This window comes from Lethenteron reissneri, chromosome 8 (genome assembly GCF_015708825.2).
Source record: "Lethenteron reissneri isolate LAM-NWPU_2019-01 chromosome 8, ASM1570882v1, whole genome shotgun sequence".
Taxonomy (NCBI): Eukaryota; Metazoa; Chordata; class Hyperoartia; order Petromyzontiformes; family Petromyzontidae; genus Lethenteron; species Lethenteron reissneri.
Window position 1 is genome coordinate 9,585,897 of NC_083786.1, and position 17,194 is coordinate 9,603,090.

Below are 17,194 nucleotides of genomic sequence, written 5' to 3' on the forward strand. Positions count from 1 at the left end.
AGCATTACGTCTCGCCACCTTTGTCTCCCCAGTCCTGATGTTTTCACACTGCACCAGGTACTCATTTAAACCCGTGTTGAGCTACAGGAGGCACAACACCGATTCAGATGTTCGCTACACCATGTCGTCAATGCGCTAACCCCTACACTAATGCTCCCTACATTCAGCGTGCACAAAGATAAATATCCCCCGTATAGCCTTAATAGACTGTTGGGGCAAGTGCTGTTAGCGAGCACCTTTGAAGGCCGGCACAGCACACGAGGGGGTGGGTGGCCAGCACCACGCCCGGCCGCCTTTGTTTCCCCAGTGGTGATGTTTACACATCGCACCAGCAACTCATTTAAGGACGAGTCAACCTAGAGGAGGCCCAGAACCGGTAAAGACAATTGTCACTGGTGTAGCCCGTGAGCGGGAATTCAACTCGATACGCCAGGTTCGTAGTGCGGCGTAGCGCTAACCACTACGCTACCGCACGCACACACACACACACACGCGCACGCACATGCACACACACACGAACACACACACACACACGTGCACACACACAAAGATCCCCCGTATAGCCTTAACAGACTGTAGAGGCAAGTGCTGTTAGTGAGCACCTATGAAGGCCGGAACCGCACACGAGAAGGTGGGTGGCCAGCACCATGCCCGACCGCCTTTGTCTCCCTAGTGGCAAAGTTTACACACCACACTAGGTACTCATTTGAGGCTGAGTCGACCTAGGGGAGGCCCGGGACCGGTTCAGATAATCATCACTGGTGTTGGCCGTGAGCGGGAATCGAACTCGTGTCGCTGGGTTCATAGCGCAGCGCGCCAACCGCTACATGACCGCTCCCCACGCACACACGCGCGTGCTCAGGACTATCCCCCGCCCATCCATCCCTTCCTTCCGCCGTCAGGCTGTGCAGAATTATTTATCGTCGCCCTCTGTGTACAAGCCGTGCCGTAGAAAAGGCCACGCACCCCGAGCAAGCTGTAGAGGCTTTCCTGAAGCTCTGCTGACTTTAACGCAGAAGCCATCTTGGAGATCGAATCACGATAGGAATTACTTTTGCTAAATGAGCAATGTTAATACATTTCTCACATATACCGCATTGTGGAGTTACATGCTTTACCAGTAAATAAAAAAAACTGCATGCAAATACTATAAATATTATTTAGTGCAATTTATATTAGCTCACAGTGTATTTGTTTTATTTTCACACCTGCACTTGAGTGTATGTATGCTTTGAATGCTTTATGATATTTTCTGCTGGGTGAGATGCGCTCACCCAGTCAGCTCCCACATGGTTCGAAAAAAAAACACAACATGTTCAGTACTGTACTAATGAACCTGGAGACCCGAGTTTAATTCCCAGCCACAGCTAACATCAGACATCCGAGTCGGCCCTGGACACCGTTGCCTCCACAGGCGCGTAATGACCAGCACGTTGAAGGAATGGGGCAAATAACTCCCATGGCCGGCACGGCATGGGGCAGGAGCCCTCATCCAGCAGTGGATTGCCAAAAAGGGGCCATAGATACAGATGCATCATCAGCAACACGAGGAGGATGATAAGCTCTCATAGGTGCAGGTCAACATTTACAAGAATTGGAAAGGAAACGTCACCGTGCGTGCGAGTGTACGCTGTATGACATTCCAAGAAACGGGGTAAAAAAAAACCGTTCTGAAGACCTATATTGCGGCTTGCTACATCCAATCGGGTTATAGCTGGCAAAAGCCGTGCCACGTTGTGTCAATAGTTCTGGTTTTAAACATAATAATCCTGCAGTCTGTGAGTGGCACGCAACGCTACAATTATGTACGCGCGCGCAGAGGCGCTGAACGAATGCGATAATTCCTATTTATGCCTCCGAATACTACAACCCTTTATCAGCGATAGCCGAGAGCGCACGGCACGTGTTTTGCCGCTCGCTAATTAAGGATGCATGCTCTTTTTAAAATATTTATAATCGCTCAGCGGTGGCAAAATGGACTGCAGGCAGGGCCAACGTTCATCAGCAGCCTCAATCCCCTGCCACCCCCCACCACCACCACCATCCCTTATCATGGAGCCCCCCACTCCCCCCGTGCCCCCCCCCCCCAGCTCTGCAGGCCACAAAGCCACACAGCTGAATAACAAAACGTGTGTGTGATTCTGCGTTGCCAGGGGAACATAGGCGCAAATAACAACAACAAAACTCGAAACACATTTGTCAATTTCATTGCTCTGAAAGGGAAACAAATATTTATACATAATAGTTGGCATTTCCGGCAAGGGAGAGCCATCACTGGAATATGAATCGGCAAATGCGCAAGTTTGAACTTCGCGTTAGTGTGTACGAGTGGTGCTTCCAAAGTAGCGCATGATATATTTTATTCCCACGATAAATGTTTAACCGAATGGCCAGATATAATTCAAGACATTCACGGATGTGAATGCTGTGAACATTGGTCTACATCAGGGGTCGGGAACCTTTTTGACTGGGAGAGCCATAAAAGCCAAATATTTCTAAATATATTTCATTGAGAGCCATATAGTATTTTTAACGTATAATAAATGAAATATGTCTTACTTTTAATGCGACTTCTGGTGCTACATGGTTTTGCTGATGGCCTTGTAGTCTGGTTCATACGACGTGGTGAGGTTGAGCTTCATGCAGGCGTGACCCGTGAAATGTATCTTCAAAACTAATTTCTGTTTACTTTAAAATGACACAGTATTATTAAGCAAATATCACAAGTATTTAAAAATCAGTTCCAAACTAATTTTTTTTTCAACTCAAAATTGTCTGGGAGCCATATGCCGTCACTGGAAGAGCCATATTTGGCTCGCGAGCCATAGGTTCCCAACCGCTGGTTTACATCCTTCTCTACTCACCTCCGCCAACGTGGAAACCAGGACCATCATTCCATCATGGCGAACGGATCCCATCAGGCACCGCGTAGACATTTGTGAACGGCAACACGACGTGACGCCGCCGCTGCCGACTGCCACAAACAGTGGTGTCATTTTCATGATGTTTCACACGTAGACCGTCTTGCAATTACTATTACGATGCTTGTTCACTTAGCAGAGCAGCACTGTGTCTCATGACTTTCTCAGGAGCGTCCTGCCAAGTATTTATTTTGTCACAGTAGGGGGCGATGATTGCTATATATAATCCCAAACGAGTAATTTTCGGTGTAATTTTTCACATAGGAACAAATTTGGGCCATGACGCAGACACACCATGGCCTCATCTTGTGAATCACGGGATCTTGAACGCGCATTGCGAAGCACATGGCATGTCATTCGACTATTAACATACACGCAGAAATAACCAGGTCGGCTGCAGGATTCGACACGCCGTACCTCTGCAAAAAGCGGCGAATGCCCTGGCGCTAGTCCACATCACCACCGTGAAGGGACGAAGAACAGCCCAACATCTGAGTGTGCCCAATCTGGCCTGCGTGGTGGGTGGGGGCAGCACGGTCTACTCGAACTGTGCAATAGCCTCTGATGCCCTCTGGCCAACGAGCGGCTTTTGATCTGTGGCGGGAGGGCTTCTGGCAGCCGACAATTGTTCACGACGTGCATGACGTTTCCAACGAATGACGATTTAACATTTTGTCGCAGTTAAAAATTTTGATGAATGTAGTGTGTACATGCAACTGCATCTGGAGCTGCTGCATGGAATAATCAGGCCATGCACATCACATGGACGAAAGGAATGTGTTTTAGGCGAGGTACGATTTGAATCGCTTCGGCCAAGCAAGGTGATAACTTTGCCAAGGGTTTTAAATTCCCATTAATGTCAAATTAAGTTGAGCTCTGATGCATTTCACGACGCTTAAAATTAAAAAATTTCAGGGATGGGGATTTGCGATCCCATTATGCCCCGCAAGAGCTCACAACCGTTACAATAAATAATTATCTTCCAACTACCTGGTTATGAAGAGAAGTTAGTGTGCCCGTTTCAGTAGCAAACTCTGTGGGCTTGAGCAGGATTCCGTCACTAGAAGGGATCGCAGCCGGTGGCTGAAGACTCACGGCGGAGTGGCAGCCAAAGAAGGGAACGCGGCCGAGAGATACGTCCACGATGGAGATGGAGCGATGAGCCCAGCGTTGTTTCTTTCCTTCCATTTTCGGGAACACGCAGGGCGTAAAGAGTGCGCGTGGTTTTTAAGTTGACTTCCACGGCAGCCGTCTTTGCACTCCTACTGTGTAATCCTGCCTAATGTGCCAGATTATTGCATTATAAAGCAATACCCACTGAGCAGTGAACACACGTTAATGTCGGGAAAAACGCAGCCTTCGCGGGCCCTCAAGTAGGTTACGTAAATTAATTGTAAGTAGTGTACTTTGGGAGGGCTCAGAGAACATGGCCTTGGGCACTTTACTCTCTTATGCTTCCGTTTGGATTGCTGCGGACACTGAAGGCTGTGCAGTTTTGTCCCATTATGACAGGTCGCTCGGAAGTTCTCCATCTGATGAAAGACTCGCTTACGCAAGCAGAACACTCGTGTTTTGGTTGAGGTTTTTAAAACGATTCTGCGCACAGCACTGCCAGCAACGCATGACCAATCATAGCATCTGCAGATTTCGAGCGTCAGTGATGATGGCCAAAGTGACGACTGTAATTGTGATGACGACCAAAATTGCAAGAATTCACCCGATTTTACAGACTGGATTGTCATTAAATCGTCGTCAAACTAGAAGTGCTCTTGCGATGGAGACGTAAATTTACCAGAATAAAAAAATTCACAATCCTTATTTCTGTATCTTAATGGATGCCAGGCCTCTTCACACTGTTGGCCACGGGCATTGTTTGACTATGTATCGCCAACGCTTTGAAAATCACCGACTGAAATGTGGTGGACAGGGCTCGCCACGATACGGACACGTGAAAGAGAACTTCATAGCTCGTTGTAATTCTCCAAAATAAACAAAGGAGGTCAAAATGCACATCGACGCTAATGAACATCTCACCCCCCTTGCAGAGGAAGATCGGTCACGGTGGACGTATTAAAACCGCAGGAGTGGCTGTGAACCATGGAGGACCTCACCAGAGCTAAAGACCGGGTCACAACATCATCATCATCTTGGGGCAGATAACGGACAAACATACGAGAGTGGTGGCACGGCACGAGCAGGAGGTGGGGCAGGGGGGAGGGGGAGTGCTGATTGGTGAAGGGAGCGCTGATTGGTGAAGGGAGCATTCCCGGATCTTTTAGACGTCACTTGCCACTGACATTAAATGTGGTCGGGAATTCAGACTCGAGTTTCCAAGTTCAGGGGACAGTGCGTTAAACCGCTGCGCCACAATTGCACCCAAAAAAGTTGATAAGCATACTGAAACACAAATACTCCTGTTTTTGCTTTTTAGAGCATAGGGGCACGTACTGTCAGTGAAAACGTCGACGAATTGTCATGATTCGGAGTTTCACAATTCAATTCAATAATTGGTTTAAGTAAAAGAATCATTTTTTAAACAGTGGTAAATGCAGCACCTCAAGTAGTCGGTAGGTACTTCAGAGTTGTGTACAAGTCGAGTCGGGAAGGCTGCCCAATGACTCTACCCAAAACATTTGAAGGGCTGTGCATCTCTCTCTGGAGGGAGGGGCTGGGTGGAGAGGGGAGGGTGGGGAGGGGCTGGGTGGGGAGGATGGGGCTGGGTGGGGGGTGGGAGGGGTGGGGCTGGGTGGGGATGGGCTGGTCACCCCGTGGTGCTCTTAAAAAACTCAATGTTTAACCTGCTCACGCCGGCTTGTGCCCGCAATCACAGTCGGGCATATTTGCGGAATACACCACGCCGCCGTTGACCCTGGCCATTGACCGAGCAACCCAACGTTCCTACCAGCTCCCTCCGCAGGAATGTGTTAAATGCGCTGAACAATCACACCCACCCACCCACAGCTTAGCGCACAATCTAGCAATCACGTACGATCTCAGCCTCCTTAATTACAGCTAAAAGTGTGCGCTTACAGCTGCTTTAACAGCGAGTCAAATAAGCAGTGCAATTAAGAGTTGTGCACATGAAGGCAGTTAAAAACAAACCGTGGCACTCTTATCAACTCCATGGTTAAAGCAAGCAGGGCGGTGGTGATGCCCTCATTTGGCGGGCTAATATACTTGGCGTGGTAATTACAATTGTGGGCTTCTGTGCATTCTTTAAAACTAGTGAGGGTGGCTCAGCATGTAAAACGAGCCAAAGAGAAGGAAATTAACACAAACTAAACTGGCCACTAACCCCCCCACCCCCCAAAATTGCCACATTACGACAAGCGGCGAGGAGAGCCCCAGTCCACGAGCGTGGCATCACCTCCTGCACATCCAGGTGGAGCTCACGAGACCCAATTGAATCTTGTCTCTTCACATTGCGGTGGGACCCTTCACAAGCTCTCCGTCAAAAAAATATAATCTATTTTGCGCTCTCACCGTGAACCCGTGGGAAACAAATAACAAAAACATTCAGGTGTCCGCTTCACCGTCGTTGAGGTCACGCTCTGCTGATGAGACACAGACATTGAAAGCCAGTTCAATTTCCTGGTTTTACAGAAACGCCTTTGGAAAACATTGCTCTGTATAGGCCGATTGGACAAAAGGCGGCAGTACTCAAACATTGCAAATACTGTACTGATAATTTCGGAAGAATGATGAAACCAGTATATGGTTAAATTTCGAGTTCAAATCCTGGTTGTGGGTTAACTCAACCCATAATCCCTCAGGGTCGATAAAATAGGTTCCCACTTTACGGGTAGATCAACAGATGTCCTATGGATAGACTCATCCCTGCCATAGGAGCGTGACATTTCCACCATTGAATTAGGGCCGTGAACGGGAGATGAACACCGCTACTGTGCTCATTTGAACAGGAAATCACGAGGATTTTTTGTATTTATTTACAAACTTCACGAAACAGTTATTATACATTTGTTGTTGGAGGAATGGTCACCTGTCTGGTTTATTTACGTTTATCGCTCAAGTGTCTCGTTCCCCCCTCTCTGTGTCCGCTAATGAGGACAGCAGGCGGCGGACAGCTTGGCATGCCTCCACCGGTTCTCGCGCACGCCCATACGACGTGGAACACTGTCTGCGGAAGTACATTTATTATTGTGAATCCCGCAGTTGCTTAGTGACAAAGGTCACGTATCGCACGGCGTGGCTCACGAAGGCGACGCTTGCCTTCGCAGGCTCCCGCCGCCGCTGCGGCTGCGAATGCGTCCAAGCGTCCTCTTGAACATGCGACTTTTTGGCAACCACCGAATGTTGGTGGTGGCTCTAAGCACGAGGCAAGCAATGTTTCATTCAGACGCTGCCTTTTCCGACAGACCTGTTCTTCACCTGAGGACGGCTGCTTGCGTTGTGGCCGAAACGTCGTGAGAATTATTTTATTATGTTTTATTTTTATTATTTCCCTTCTACGTCACTTTACCGAAAGAACCAAGAAGATGAATCCCTACAGGCACGAAAGCTTTAAATCGAAATTTAATGTTTCGCTGATTAAAGCCGCTTATTTACGCTCGTTGAAACACGCATTAGATCGTGGGTGCGCGAATCGAAAATGTATTGTTTACGCAAATTACACGCTAATATCAGAAGCAGCTGTCACCCGTGGTGTAACGGGTCGCACGCGAGAATGGCGAACCAGAGGTCGCCGGTTCGATTCGAAATCCCGGAGGTGGCAGATGAAACAATGGTGCACGTTTCTTAAATTACCCCCCCCCCTTCTCAAATCCCCCCCACCTCACCCCCACCGAGCAGTGTAAATGTATCCTAAGCGCTTTTGAGATGAAATTTGCATGCACGACGTTATATCAAAACCTAACATTGAACCAAACTGCGGCCACAACTCATGGAATTTCTTCGAATTGCAGTGGTTGGAAGGGCGACTCATTGCATGCCTACCTAATGATGTTCATAGCATGTGCTTCCACGTCGTTAAAAAAGCAGCTCCTTAATTAGAATGTGAATTAAACTGTGCTCATTGAATGTACGAAAAAGCTGAAAGATTTGAAAAGCCGTGCTGGGTTCGACACACGAAACATAGCATCGAGTACAGCCGTTTTGATGCCATTACTAACGGCCGGTAATCACTGTCACTGATGGGCCAATTTAAACCTTTTGTCCGCTTCCCAGAATCATTTCAATTGCTTTTTCGATTTTAATTAAATTGAAACATTGCACAACGGTGCTCCACTGCCATCAACTTGCCCTGAAAGTGCCGCTCGTTATTTTCCCATCGTACTAATTTATCTTGAGCACCCACCTTTGCAGGTTTCTTTTTGAAATTCTTCAATGACTCATAATAAGACTGGAAACAGGAAGGCTTCTTCACAATTCTGGCAAGTCGCCTGATGAAGCTGGTTGCAATCGCCAGTGAAAACGTCGTACTCAAATTGTAAATGTTGTGGGTTTACTCTCCAACACACCAGTGTGCTGTACTAGTGACCAATTGGCATGTTCTGTTTACGTGACAAACTTTACTGATTGGCTGTGTCGGGTGGTGGTGGGTTAACGACACATTTATATTTACGCGATCAAACCCAAAAACCTTTATTATGAATATGATTGGTCGTTAAAGCCTACGTGTTAAATTATTAAATAACTGCTTGCAATTTTCATTGGTTGTGGTCAAGGCGATGTCACAGTTAATCATGAGATAGTTAACAAGTGCACCATTCTCACATGCATCCCTTTTACTGCCCCAACACGAACTGCGGGAAAACATCTTCAAATGTCGCCGTGAGTAACTCTGGCGAAATCCTCTTCTGATTTCGTCGCTTTCTTCTACAATCTCAGTGTAGCCGTTGCATTTTGTGTACAAGACGGCCGGTGATCCGAGACTAACAACAGAGTGGAAGTCAAGGAAGAGAACACGTCACAAAGAATACGTCCATCGCGGAGACAGAGCGATGGAATAGACTCGTGCGCAACAGCGAGACTGCGTGGTATGGCAATGGCACAGGAAGACCTTCCTCCAGCAGTATATAGATCATGGCCGACGATAACAATGACGATATTGTTCCATTGTGGCTGGCGAAGGTCAGCCAGTGTATGGTGACACGCGCAGAATCACCGCCGCACACAACATTTTTATCCCCGGGGAAAGCGTCATGGGTGTACGTCATTTCTCCGCCCAAGCCTTGCACACAGGATTATTCGACTCTTTTTTTTAAATCAATCTACGCATCCCTTGATGTGTAGAGCTCCTTACGGCGCCGTTGGTTATGCGCCGCAGCACTGGCCATTCTTTGCGCCGAGAGAGCATCATGACAACATTAGCGGAAGCGTACATGATGTACCCTGGTGTGCATCGCCTCCTCCAAGGCTACATCTAATGCATAAGTTGTGCCGTGCCAAACCACCGCCCGATCTCCTCAGAGCTCGGAAGCGCAGCAGGGCTGGGCTTGGGCAATGCTTGGATGGGTGACCATCATGCACACGCAGGTTGTTGTTATAAGTGGAGGGCTACGAGATGGGCAGTGCAGCAAGATACATTATTGTACTATTCTATTATGGACCACATATATGATCCCCGCCGTCAACAACCAGCACTGATGAGCGTGGGGAAGTACGATCAGCCATCACCCCACGACTAACACTGCACAAGGAGGCCTTCATCATGACGTGGAATGATCGTGACATCTGCTGCTTCTACTGCAGCTGCTTGATTATGATGATAATGACATGAACCAGACAAGTCATGGCTGTCTGTTATGTCCCCATATCCCGCTGGGAAAGGAAGAGCAATGCAAACCGGGCTGGATGGTAATCAGCACACACTGCCAGGAAAATTAAATAAGATATTGATTGGCGCGATATTCATACGGCGCCTGCAATATACAAGCCGCGAGGCTTGCGTTTTTCGATCGATGCGATCTCAACATCCCTGTCTTTTGCGATCGATGTGATCTCAACATCCCTGCGTTAATATTTAAGTAGGTGCAGCAAGGTGCAGTCATGCAGACCAGCACACCGTCAATTGACGCATGCGCTCAAGTGACGTACCTGCGCCATCAAACACAGAAAATAAATTAGATGCTCGTTTTCTTGCTGCAACCACACAAAACGCACGAACATAAATAACATCGTGACAAGCTATGCTACGGAACATACAAATTCCATAAATGCCCCTTGCACACAAAATAAGTCAATTCATGTGCAGGTGACTAAAATAACTGGAGTGCAAGAAGCACTACCTTTGCTGGTATAACCAAGGCCGCCCAGTGGCAGAGGTGAAAGGGGCAATGTGCTCTGGGTTTCGCACAAAAGAAGGCCCCACAATGGTCCTGTGGATGCTGGAATAAGGGGGCCCCATGTGGCGTTCTGCTCTCGGCTTCCAAGGAACATTTTAGTGACCCACAGGCGTAACTATAATATATCTAACCGAATTTCTAAACCTGTTTACAATACAATAATCTATATGTTTTTGTAAACAAATTTGAGTGAGCTAGAAACCTGGTAAAAGAAGGCACGTGTGTTTAAGCGATAGACAATTTTCATGCCCCATTGTATAGGAAACATCGATCATTCATTGCATAGAATGTGTGGTCACTTTTCAAGTGCAAGTAGGGTGCGCACTTGCCGTTGCAGACAAAACAGAGAATATATTTAATTGCTCATTTTCCTTCTGGCATGCTCCAAATTAAGGCCTATTTAACGGTCCATCATCAACCATAATACTTCCACTGATGGATGAAGGCCTCAACCAAGCCATCGTCATTTCTCACGATCCTGCGAATAGTTATAACAAAATGGTCACTTTGATCAATGTTACAATTACGGATAATAAAATGATAATGGTTACATAAGCTTCATATCCAACGTTGTAACTGTTGTTTTATGCCTTGGAACGTTATGTTGGGTAAAATGTAAAGGTGCAGCCTTGCAATTTCTTGCTTATGCCCCTGCATGGGTGAAGGGCCTCCAATACTGAGAGCTCGCGAAAATTCCTGTGTTGGATAATGTGGCCTACGACAAATATTCGGTTAAAAGATCCACAATTTACCCCACCACACGGGGCCTGCCATTCCTCTTCTTCTTTCGAATGGCTGATGTAGATGCAAAGCACCAGCTACAATTTCACATTCTGGCATGCCACTGGGAGGGGGATTCAATAATCTTGCTCTCATTGTTTCAACTGCCACACCCGGGAGATTGAATCGAACCAACGACGACGTCTGGATTGAAAGTGCTGTGTTGCGTGGCAGCGGCCGAAGGTTAGTTGGACAACATTTCCTAAAAATAGACCCTGCTCCTAATAGATGACTTGATTTATGTACAAATTAAAACTCGATGGAACCACCGTTGCATGGTCCAATGTAATTTGTGTGATTGCACAATTCATGATGTCCAATGGCTCACACACATGAATTGCTGTTTCCTAATAGCCCTATACACATAATGTAAGTGGCAGCATCTTAATTTTTCCGGAGGCAAGAGTGGACATTATAATTAGCTACTGTTGTGTATGAAATGTACAGTGGAAAGGTCATGGATGAATCACCACGTTTACAATAACATGGAGAAGGAATGATTCCACTACAGATGTGGGACCAATCACAATTGTAAATGTGCAATTCTTAATTGCAATCAAAATGCAATGGTAATTTCAGCTAACACCGCTGCTGTAATTGTATTTCTAATTGACACCAGTTCTGCTGCAATATAACTGTAATATTAATTTTCGATTTAAAGCTTTCGTGACTGCAGGGATTCATCTTCTTGGTTCTTTCGGTAAAGTCACGTAGAATGGAAATAATAAAATAATAAAAATATAACATAATAAAATAATTCTCACGACGTTTCGGCCACAACGCAAGTAGCCGTCCTCAGGTGGACTGTCTTCTCGACAGACCTGCTCTCCACCTGAGGACGGCTGCTTGCGTTGTGGCCGAAACGTCGTGACAATTATTTTATTATGGTTTATTTTTATTATTTTATTATTTCCATTCTACGTGACTTTACCAAAAGAACCAAGAATATGTAATATTAATGTGCAACCCTCCATCAGCCCACTGCTGGATGAAGTCGTCCATATGCTGTTCAGTTACTGGGGGTGTGTTTCAACATACTTCACCATGCTGGTCACTGTGGATTGGTGAAGACAGCGGGGTAAGAATCGAACTCAGGTTGCCAGGTTCAAAGCAGAATGAGCTAACCACTGAGCCATCATCTCACTTCTACAACAAAAACACACATTTTTCCTCCCTTAGCATCAACAGATGCACTATTTGAGAAAATAAAATAACGATGTTAAAATATTTGGCCCATTCTACAGTGAGATTTGATTGGTAAAAGACGGCGCAACTTTTGATCCCGTGTGAACTTTCACAACCGTTTAATGCAAATAAAGAAACACTTAATCCAGCAAAAAGTAACTTAAAAAGTCAATGGATGACAACCCAAATAAATATCCAGTACTATGCAAACCTTTTGACAGGTAGCGTCCTCCAGACAGGCATCTGGCAGTCCGTGGCATGGGAGGTATGGAAGAGTTTCGCCCTGACAAAGGCTCATCAGCAAGCCACGCCCAGCTAAAGACTGCAATAGAACAGCCATATTGTTGACATTTGATCATTATGAGCCAAGATCTATATCCATAGCTACTATCAATCTAGCGCCTGCACACAAGCGGATTTCATTGATCCACCTCCACGGTAGAACGTCCTCTGAGTGTACTCCCTCGTGTGGCTGCCGATCAGTCGTGAGCCTCGACCATGCTGTCATTTGTAATACATTAATTCTAGATTTGAAGCTTTCGTGACTGCAAGGATTCATATTCTTAGGTTTTTTCCAGTAAAGTTACGTAGGTAAAACATTAAAATTAATAAAAGGCTCAGTCTTTTGTTGTGCAGTCTATTCATGGTCTCAAACCGCACCTTACCATAATAATAAAAAAGTGGGCCATTCCTCCCCCCCCCCTCAACCATTATATATACGGAGTGGTATCTCCTGTAATCTCTCATTTACTTGATACAGCTGTCGGGCTGTGACGGTTCCACCTGAAGACGGAAGCTTGTGTTGCCTCCGAAACGTCGTGATTTTTATTTTATTTTACTTTTATTAATTTTAATGTTTTACCTACGTGACTTTACCGAAAAAAACCTAAGAATATTTGTAATACACTTTATTTACATATTTCTGAAAGCATCACTGATGAGTATTCAAGTTCAAGTATAGGGCGTAACTTTCTATTCCCGGCCCACGGCTACCGTCAGTGGCGAATGACGTCTGAACCCGTCCCAGGCCACCACCTTTCACCAACCTTGAGCTGACAAGCGTAGTGAAGTGTGTAGTTGAATATTTAAAAAGAACGGTACGGTGTTGGGAAGCATTCGTCTCGAAGTAGATTGACAAGACTATCAATTATTATTGTTGTAATAAATACAGATATCTACCACCTCCACCACCACCACTCCACGACCATCAATCACCACCAAAGATCCCCCGTATAGCCTTAAACAGAATGTTGGGGCAAGTGCTGTTAGTAACACCTATGAAGGCCGCCACAGCACACGAGGGGGTGGGTGGCCAGCACCATGCCCGGCCGCCTTTGTCTCCCCAGTGCTGATATATTACACACCGCATCAGGTACACATTTGAGGCTGAGTCGACCCTGGGGAGGGCCCATGACGGGTTCCACCACCAATACCGTTTCACCACCTTCACCACCACCAACACCTCCTCCAACAACAACATCACTACCACCACCAACATAATTTCCTCCTCCACCACCATCATTATCACTTCCATCACCTCAGCCAATACCACCCTCACCAACACCTCCACCACGACCATCTAGTCCACCATCAACATCGTGTCCTCCTCCACCACCACCATCATTACCATCACCTTAGACAACACCACCCTCACCAACACCTCCATCACGACCACCAACACCATCACGACCGCCTCGTCCACCATCAACATCGTTCCTCCTCCACCACCACCAATACTATCACCACCACCACCTCCACCACGACCACGACCACCAACACCATCACTACCATCTCGTCCACCATCAACATCGTTTCCTTCTCCTCCACCACCACCAATACCATTCATCACCAACACCACCTTCACCACCACCACCTCCTTCAACAACACCATCACTACCACCACCAACATCATTTCCTCCACCACCACCATCATTATCACTACCATCACCTCAGCCAATACCACCCTCACCAACACCTCCATCACGACCATCTCGTGCACCATCAACATCATTTCCACCACCACGCGTGTGCTCCACGTGGGGGTATACTCACTCATCGTCCTTGAGCTTCAAGCCCTGTTCGGTGAGCGGCACGACCAAACAACACCATCACTACCATCTCTTCCACCATCAATATCATTTCCTCCACCACCACCATCATCATTATCACTTCCATCACCTCAGCCAATACCACCATCACCAACACCTCCATCACCACCATCTCGTCCACCATCAACATCGTTTCCTCCTCCACCACCACCACCACCAATACCATTCATCACCAACACCTCCATCACGACCATCATTATCACTTCCATCACCTCAGCCAATACCACCATCACCAACACCTCCATCACGACCATCTCGTCCACCATCAACATCATTTCCTCCACCACCACCACCACCCGTGTTCTCCCCGTGGGGTTATACTCACTCATCGTCCTTGAGCTTCAAGCCCTGTTCGGCGAGCGGCACGACGGGTGCGATGTAGCCCGTGTCCGTGTCGAAGTTGCGGAAACACACCGTCAGCTTCTCGTCAAAGTCGTTCACCAGGTCCTCCATGGACTTGAAGCTCACGATCTCGCCCGAGAAGCTCTCCAGGTCGGCGAAGTCTTCCAAATTATCGGTGGACGACGCCGCCAATGCCTTCGCGGCCGATGTGGTGGTGGTGGTGTTGGTGGTGTTGTTGGTGGTGGTGGAGGCGGTGATTTTGGCGATGTTATTGGTGGCATTGGCGGCGGTGCTGATGTTGATGGTGCCGTTGACGATGGTGTTGGACGTGGCGATGTGGCCGCTGTTGCCGCTGCCGATGTTGTTGGTGGTGATTGCACTGGAGATATTATACGAAGACGATGTGGACGTCAACATTCTAACGGTGACAACATCTCCAAACACCTCGGACGCATGAGCAGCAGCAGCAGTAGCAGCAACAGCGGCTGCCGGACTAAATGACGATGATGTTGGAGGAAGATGTTGAGGTGGTGGTGGTTGCTGCGCCTGGTGATGATGCTGAAGATGAGGGGATGAGGATGTCACGTTGAGATCGGAATTCCACGGTTCAGCCTTGGGCTCGCAGCCTCTCGCAGGAGACATGCGAAGCTCATAAAGATCTTGCCAATCTTCGTCGAAGTGGGCGAGCGGCGCGGCCATGTTACGAGCCTCCTCCTTCATCATCCCCCGAGTTTTGTGATTAATTTGCCGGCTACAATTGTTACGATGATGATTATTATTATATGCGGCAATTCAAATTTTCTTGCCGCTGCTGCGAAAAGCCGACCCCACCAATGCTGCGACGCCCCTATGCAGAGCAGTAATGCGATCCTATCTTCCGGAAGACGTGCTCGCGTTTGTAAACATCTTCCGGAATACGTAGAAACCCCCCCCCACCCACCACCACCACCAACCCTCCTGCACCCCATTGAGTGGTGCATCTTCCGGAAGAGGAAGATTTCAATTTTATTTTACTATTTTAATTTTGGGGTTTTTTTTTGCTTTTATTATTTTCTATTTATTATTCTTTTTTTATGTTATAATTGTATTTTCTATCCACGTGACTTTACCGAAAGAACCAAGAATATGAATAGGAAGATTAATCCTATTGTGTCCCCCCCCTCCCACCCATATGAACTCTGACCACCGCTTCTGGAAGACACCGCGCGGCCACTGCCGAGATTCTCGCTCTCCTATTGGTCACAGGAACGCAAAGGGGGGGGGGGGGGCCTTGGCGGGGGATGTTGGGGGGGGGGGCCTTCAGGATGGGGTGTTAGGGGGGGGCATGGGGGGCGTTGACGTCACTACCCAATGTTACGGGGCGGCGGCCAATCGCGTTGAGCATTACGTCATTGTTTTGTTTCGACCACGTGTTACAGCTGGGCACAAAGTTAAAGGCAGCCTTTGCGTGTTGTAATTGAAATATAATGTATTTAATGGTGATATATGTTTCGTAATTTTTTTTTTAAAGATTGTCTACTACTCGCGTAACTGTTCATACGCCAATTTAAAGACTGCTTATCGGAATACATTTTTCAAAAATGTTATTCTCATCATCCCCCACGCTGTTAATGGAGAGCAGTCTCCAACTCGTTCATTCTCCACTCTTATCTCTCGACTGCACACTTTCATTTACGTTCTGTAGAATAGGAACACTTGCCAGAAACGTAGCATATTGTATATTTATGCTGGAGTTTTTGTTCTATGCTGTACGTGTGCTGTAGTATAATGTATTTGAGCGGCCCTTCTGTCGACCAACTTGCTGTGTTTCGGTGCAAAAAAACACATTCCTCCTGCGGAGGGAGCTGGTAGGAACGTTGGGTTGCTCGGTCAATGGCCAGGGTCAACGGCGGCGTGGTGTATTCCGCAAATATGCCCGACTGTGAGGGCGGGCACAAGCCGGCGTGAGTAGGTTAAACGTTGAGTTTTATAAGGACACCACGGGGTGACCAGCCCCTCCCCACCCAGCCCCACCCCTCCCACCCCCACCCAGCCCCACCCCTCCCACCCCCACCCAGCCCCACCCTCCCCACCCAGCCCAGCCCCTCCCCACCCAGCCCCTCCCTGCACAACGGACACAAGAATCCCCTGTGGGCTGGTGTAACCAGGAGGTTCCTACCAGTATAAGACATCTCCCTAGCTTGTACGCAGGAGGGTATGGCTATCATTTGTGGTCAGGTTGCTTCTGAAAAAGAGCTGGTAAAATACATAATAATATAGTTTAGTTTACTCTTGAGAATCTGGATTAAATACTCTTGAGAACCCAGTTTTTTCATAGGCGGCTGCCTGGATTTGACCCCAGATATTCAAGGGTTCCAGCTCAGCGCTCTGACCTCTGACCTCAGAGGTACCAGGCCACCTCTGTTATTCAGGGGATTGTTAAATGACTTAACAGTTTGAAATAACGAGAAACAGCGACACCTGCAGGTCGTGTGAGTAAATGAGTCAGTTTAACACGTTAACCCCTCCCCTCCCGAATACAGTAAGCAAATTGTGTATGGCACACTGCACTATG

At 47.4% G+C, this 17,194-nt stretch overlaps 1 protein-coding gene across 1 annotated transcript in view; it reads right to left on the bottom strand.

Annotated features, from left to right (window-relative positions):
* Positions 1-15,535, bottom strand: part of LOC133360895 (fasciculation and elongation protein zeta-2-like) — a 52,721-nt gene extending 37,186 nt beyond the window's left edge. The window contains exon 1 of the mRNA XM_061579768.1: positions 14,624-15,535. Within this exon, the coding sequence (XP_061435752.1) occupies positions 14,624-15,363 (740 nt within the window). The 5' untranslated portion in view covers positions 15,364-15,535. The remainder of the gene's footprint in view (positions 1-14,623) is intronic.
* Between the last annotated feature and the right edge of the window lie 1,659 nt (positions 15,536-17,194).